This window comes from Nematolebias whitei, chromosome 21, assembly GCF_014905685.2.
Source record: "Nematolebias whitei isolate Nwh7 chromosome 21, NemWhi1, whole genome shotgun sequence".
In the NCBI taxonomy this organism is placed as follows: domain Eukaryota; kingdom Metazoa; phylum Chordata; class Actinopteri; order Cyprinodontiformes; family Rivulidae; genus Nematolebias; species Nematolebias whitei.
Window position 1 is genome coordinate 17,042,246 of NC_056518.1, and position 6,782 is coordinate 17,049,027.

Here is a 6,782-nt window from a genome sequence, read left to right on the forward strand (position 1 = left end):
TACAAACATCATCGTCCATGGGGATTCCTGCCTGACCTCATCTGTTAGTCGGTCGGTCCATCACCAGAGCAAACAAGAAGGGGCTCAGAGCCGATCCTTGATGCAATCCCACCTCCACCTTGGAGCTATCTGTCACTCCTACAGCACATCACACCACTGTCCTGCTGTCCTCATACATGTCCTGTACCAGTCTAACAAACTTCTCTGCCACTCCAGATTTCCTCATGCAACACCACACCTCCTCCGTCGGCACCCTGTCATATACTTTTTCTAAATCCACAAAGACACAATGGAGTTCTTTCTGACCCTCTCTGTACTTCTCCATCAACATCCTTAAAGCAAAGATGGCATCTGTGGTGCTCCTTTTTGGCATGAAGCCATCCTGCTGCTCACAACAGTCACCTCTCGTCTAAGAGCTTCACTGTGTGACTCATTAGCTTAATTCCTCTGTAGTTGCTACAACTCTGTACATCACCCTTGTTCTTAAAAATGGACATCAGCACACTTCTCCATTCCTCAGGCATTTTCTCACCCTCAAATATGCCATTGAATATTTGGGGCAAAAACCTTACTGCCATCTCTCCAAGACATTTCAAAACCTCCACTGGTATCTCATCAGGTTCCCCTTCTTTATTCTTTTCAGAGCTTTCTGATCTTCACCCTCACTAATCTTTCCCACTTTGTGGGCGACAGTTTCTGTGACCTACAGTATACTCTTCTTTCTCTTTCATTCTCTTCATTTATTAGCTCCTCAAAGTACTCCTTCCATCTTCCCGTCATATACTCTTCACTTGTCAGAACATTACCATTCCTATTTTTAACAGGCCTAACCTGCTGTACAGGTACTGGTACATCTAAAGCCTGATCCTTCTGTCTTGCCAATCGATATAAGTTCTTCTTGCCTTCTTTAGTGTCCAGCCTCTCATAAACTTATCATACGCCACAAGAGTTACACTGACCTGTGCTCCCTATAGTGGCTGGTCTGTAAGTACTAAGTGGATATGTTTATATTTTTGTTTATTTTTATGGTCTTTTGCAGTACTGTCGTTTTACTTTTTTTTCGTGTGTGTGTGTACAGTACTTTGGCCAACAACAGTTGTTTTTAAATGTGCTATTCAAATAAATTTGATTTGATATCATGCCAGTTAAGTATCAGGTATAGCACCTAATCTAAGTACCAGCCAGGTATCATCTATCGCTACCTTTTCAAAGGTTTACTATATGCTCTCAGGAGTAAAGCACAATTGTCAATAAAGAGTATGTCTTCACACCTTATGGTATAAGATTTTTTTTAAATAAAATTACAGGAAATTTTCTTTCATTATAAAGCGTGGTTCATTGCTAAGGTTTGGTTGGTAGAATTCAGTATAAATATTAAACAAAAAATAGTAATGGAAAACAAATTTCAGTATCAGTTTAACAAAACAAAACCGGTTTAATAATCAGCTTTTCTTCACGCATATTAAAGTGTGAAGCAAGTCTCATTCCAACAGTTAGAAACACAAACTAAACCTGGTTGTCAGTGTTCACTTTATTTCATCCGTTCCTGTGGTATTTATCACATGGATGTGATAAACATCTTGTGTGGCTGTAATATTTCCAACGATACGTGAAGGCAACAATCCGAGGTCTCATCGACGTCACATCACGCTACGTCATTAATGTTTTTGTTATGGCAGCGAACAAAGAACCAGGATGCCACGGTGGTAATCTGTGAGGATTAAAACTAAAAATGGGTCCAACACTTTTCATTAACTCAAATAAAGACGATATTCCTGTTTATGGATCAAGTAAGAAGAGCAGGGAGACACTTCCGTTTCCGTTTGTTTAGCGTTGCTAGGCAACAGCTCACCAGTCAAAGGTCGGAGAAGCACAAAAACTGCTCCTTCACTTCATCTTTGTGGAAACATTTTTGTCTTCACCTCCTCCATTGGACATTATTTTAAGACAACACTCAATTTCAAAAGTAGCTACATTTTTGTGTGAGCTTTAAGGTGACAGACTGCTCCTCGGCTGCATTTTTAGTTGTTAGCTGACTTAAAATGGCACAGAGCTATGGCTCCTTAATTGAGGAGGCCTGTGAGCTGCTGGATAAGTTCAGAGCTGACAGGCGATATCCAGATGTCTTACAGGATCCACGGGTACGTAAACAAGCATTATGTTCATGTGATTGTTGAAACTTGTCCTGATATTTTTATATATTGCAGAACGTAGATGAGCCGCTGAGGAAACTCTTTCTTGATGTTGTTTCTGGATGTATTGAGCATAAAACGATGCTGGATGTTGTTATTAACGCGTTTTACAAGCAGAATAGGAAATGGCTGTCTAAAAGTGACCACAGCCAGTTTGTTAGTAAGCGAATTTTCCAATTTTTAACCTCCTGAATGTTGTTTTGATTACAAATTAATAATTAATAATAAGTTAGTAACTCTGACATGTTCATGAAACTTTGCTGCTCCTCAGTCGTCTGTTACTTCCTCACATTTGCTCTTGATGAACTTGGACTTCAGCAGTTTGGCAGCATTGTTGAATGTCTTGGCGTTCAAAAGATGCACTCAGTGAGTTTCTGAACACTTCGGTGAAAAGAAACAAAGATTTACCTGTTTTACTTTGTCTAACAATGTGTTTTATTTGGCCAGTTCTTGATTTTTTTCTTCTCAAACCTCACCTCGTGGATACAAGAGGAGTGGAGCAGCTTCTATGATGCTGATTTTGTGGATAAGCAATTAATTGCTCCGCTACTCGGGTAATAAAATACAAATAAACAAATAAAACCCTGGATAGCTTTTAACCATTTCAAAGTGAAAGAATAAAAGTTTGTGTCTGTGTTTCCTTTAGATGGCGCCCTGAGATCAATATTCTCATAGATCAGCTTTCTGCCAAAAAATCTCATAGGAGTCAGATCAACAAAGCAAAACTTAAAACCACCCAGCACCAGGAGTTCACTCTCACCAAACCTAAGCCTCGGCCTCTGCCTCCACCAGAACCGACCCCTCAGCAAGAAAAACACAAACCAGTTAGAGATTCATCCATTTTCTCAGACATCTATTTCTGTTCTGTCTTATCTTTTCCCTTAAAGACGTGTTTAATTTTACTGTGAACATATTAGTGCTTTGCTGTTATTTTTATGCACAGGTACCAAAAAGCACCTACACAGCCCCAAAGGAGGTGCAGATAATAGAAGAGATTAAAGAGAAGAATCGTCAAAAGGCTGAAGTATGTTTGTTTTTGCCCTCATCTTCTGGGAAAGTTTTTATCACCTAAAGAAAAACATAAAGGAAGGTCGAAAAACAGCAAAATAGTAGCTATAAACTATGAATTACAAACAGTAACAAAGCTAAATTAAAAAAAATGTATCTTTACTGTACAGTGGCTGAAAATTTAAATCCAGCATAACAGTAGCTAAAAGCTAAAACCAGGAAAAACAGTATAGCATTATGCTATATTAGCAAAACAGTATCTAAAATGTAAAACTAACAAAACAGCTAAAAGTTGTAACCAGCTAAAGGCTTGCTGAAACCAGTAAAACTGTATATTCAAGCTCAAATTGACAAAAGAGTGCCTGAAATCTCAAATCTAGCAAAACGATAGCTAAAAACTAAAACTAGCTAAATATTAGCTAAAACCAGAAAAACAGTATATCATTAGGCTAAATTAACAAAACAGTAGCTAAGTTAAAACCACCAAAACAGCTAAAAGCTATAAGCAGCTAAGTGTTTGCAAAAACCAGTAAAACTGTAGATTTCAGCTAAAATGAGCAAAACAGTAGTTAAAATTTAAAATTATCAACATAGTAGCCAAAAGCAAAGCATTAAACGAGTATACTAAGGAAAATGTCAAGTAGCTCATAATTTTTCAAGGATTTTAAAGATCTAAATGTATCTTTATGAGGAAAATGTAAATTAATTTAAATAATTTGTTATTGTTTTGAACTTAAAAAATTTTAAAATCATCGTCGTAATGTCCTAAATGAGCTTAACTTTTTGTTGCTTGAATGGCTGGAAGCAGGTTGAAAACATTATTCCCAAAAATAAATAAATAAATATATATATATATATAAAACACACACACACATACATATCTGTATATATATATATATACACAGAAGAAACTTTAAATCATCTGTGTGAATTGTGACATTTACATGATAAAAGAAAGTGCAACATGAAATGTTTTGTTAATATTTTATTCAATTTTACAGCGTCATATTAAAATTAAAATCTTGTTCCCCACAGCACAAATGCTGCTGCAGAACCAGATTAAAACCCATCCTCCAGATGTATAGCACTGAGTAAATGGTCTTGAGTCATCTAGTCAGTATCATGTTTGTTGAGAGCAATCTCAGGGTGCAGACAAATACAAGGAGCATGGAGGTAGAATTGCAAAGTCGTATTTAAATAAACATAACGTTGACGTGGCAGCAAAACACAAGCAAAAACTTGAGAGGGAACAAACATAACGGCTTGACAGCACAATAAACGGACAACAAATGAGAAAAAAGGCACAAGCTTTAAGGGAAACTAATGAGGGAGAAATGACAACGCTTGGGGAAAGACGATAAGGATCAGATGAGCTGAATGAAGGGAAAAACATTGGGGAAGATTAAAAACAAGTTAAACAAAACACCAGAATCACAGAAGTACTCAAATAGACATGGCTCTTGACAGTCAGTGTGATGTTTGAATGTGTTTTCATCAAAGGATCGACATTATGAGGCACAAAGGAAACAGTTCAGATGTGGGAATCCAGAGAAGTCTGAACACACAAAGGTAGGACAATTTTCCTGCTCTTTCTTAAAAATCTGTCTTTATTCACATTTTGGGTTTTACAAACAGAACGGACTATTATTTTACCAAGCATATAATTGATTTATATACTGTTGAATACATCTTATTCAACATAACAATAGTCACTTATGTAAAGTAACAGTACAACATGATCAATTTCTACTCAACCATCATTTGTTTTGCAGAAAGTGATAGCTCAGATTGAGCAAGACTTGGACTCCAAACTCAAGTTTAACTCTTTTCATTCAACTAAACTTCCTCCCAGTATTAAGGTAAGGTTTTATTATTACACCAGCTTCAATTAATTGTTTTTCTGAGGATAATTTACATTGTGCATGATAGTTCTTTTAATATTACAGGACAACAGCTGTTCTGTACAGCTAAATAATGCAGCCATTTTGAGGAGGGAGGCACTAACCGAACATCAGATGGAAGAAGAGCTGCAGAGGTAGCAAAAGGCATCCATGCCGGCCATTTTTATATATATTACAGGGTAATAATCAGCTAAATGTTATGAGAATTAATAAGGGAAAAAAATCATTAAGTTGTTCTTCCTTTTTGCAATGCAGCTTTTGTCAAGTTGCAGTGTGGAGCAATTTGTTGTTATGGGCGGGTGCTGGTAAACCGCAGGCAGGCAGTTGAGGACTCAGGAGAATATATAATAAAGAATCTATTTACAGAAAAACAAAAGCTGTCAGTGCAGCAAAACTTACACGAGTAACAAGGAGTTCACAAGGAGCAGACCAGGGCATCACCAGTGGATAGAAAACAATGCCAGGACAAGGAGTGAGACAAACACACAGGTTTAAATACATCCATCCATCCATCCATCCATTATCTTTTACCCACTTCTTCCATTTTGGGTCACAGGGGTCGCTGGTGCCCATGTCTGGCAATCACTGTGCGAGGGGCAGGGGTACACCCTGGACAGGTTGCAAGTCCATCACAGGGCCACATATAGACAAACGAGACAAACAACCATCAAACAACCATTCACTCTCTCACTCACACCTAGGGACAATTTAGAGTTACCAATCAGCCTAACATGCATGTTTTTGGTCTGTGGGAGGAAACCGGAGTACCAGGAGAAAACCCACGCAGGCACGAAGAGAAGATACAAACTCCACCCAGAAAGGCCCCTGGATTGGGATTTGAACCAGGGTCCTGCTTGCTGAGAGGCAGCAGCTCTACCAGTTACGCCACCATGCTGCCTTGGCTTAAATACAGGAAACACCAATTAGACAATGTGAAGTCACCTGTGAGTAATCACAGATGCCAAAGACAGAGACTGAGGATGCAAGACATGAACATGACACAAGATGGAGCCAGATACTAAGGAAACACAAACCCTATAAGGATAAAAACAGAGGATTAGGGAAATGCAGACATAAACACAACACCAGACGGGGCTAGACACCAAGGAACATAAATCACAACCTCTAAACAATTAACCTTAAAGAAGGTGGCAATACTACATAAAATGTAGTTAAAGGCAAATTATATATATATATATATTTTTTTTTCATTTACCTTTTATTTATACAGGTAGTCTCATAGAGCCACGAGAACTCATTTTCAAGAGAGACCTGTTTAAGGAGCAGATGGTGGGGGTTAAGGGCCTTGCTCAGGTGCCCAGATTGGGGCAAATGAGGGTGGAGGGAGGTGTCGGTATTAAACTCTGTATATAATTAATACCAAAGAGTTATTTTTAAATTGTGTGCAAAACAATACAAAACAAAATAAAGCAGCTAATGTATATCTTGTGCTGGGAGTGGTTGTTGGTTTAGAAATTAAATAATTCTCTGTATTTTTGCTAAAAGATTTATGCTGCTCGGCAGAAGTTTAATTTCTTATTAAGTCAAATATTTTCCAGGAATTAAGTTTGAACTGCACTTCAGGCAGATCAGTTCAGTGTATATAGCTGAATATATAATTGCCTCTCATTGTTTAAATCCTGTAATATTTTGGAAAAAGGAAACATTTATTTGCATTCCC

General features: G+C 37.7%; 1 protein-coding gene across 1 annotated transcript in view; it reads left to right on the forward strand.

Moving 5' to 3' along the window:
* The first annotated feature begins 2,042 nt into the window (after positions 1-2,042).
* Positions 2,043-6,782, forward strand: part of cfap99 (cilia and flagella associated protein 99) — a 7,690-nt gene continuing 2,950 nt past the window's right edge. Inside the window, exons 1-9 of the mRNA XM_037694868.1 lie at positions 2,043-2,141; positions 2,208-2,352; positions 2,464-2,558; positions 2,640-2,746; positions 2,839-3,016; positions 3,136-3,216; positions 4,701-4,769; positions 4,973-5,059; positions 5,147-5,235. Of these exons, the coding sequence (XP_037550796.1) occupies positions 2,043-2,141; positions 2,208-2,352; positions 2,464-2,558; positions 2,640-2,746; positions 2,839-3,016; positions 3,136-3,216; positions 4,701-4,769; positions 4,973-5,059; positions 5,147-5,235 (950 nt within the window). The remainder of the gene's footprint in view (positions 2,142-2,207; positions 2,353-2,463; positions 2,559-2,639; positions 2,747-2,838; positions 3,017-3,135; positions 3,217-4,700; positions 4,770-4,972; positions 5,060-5,146; positions 5,236-6,782) is intronic.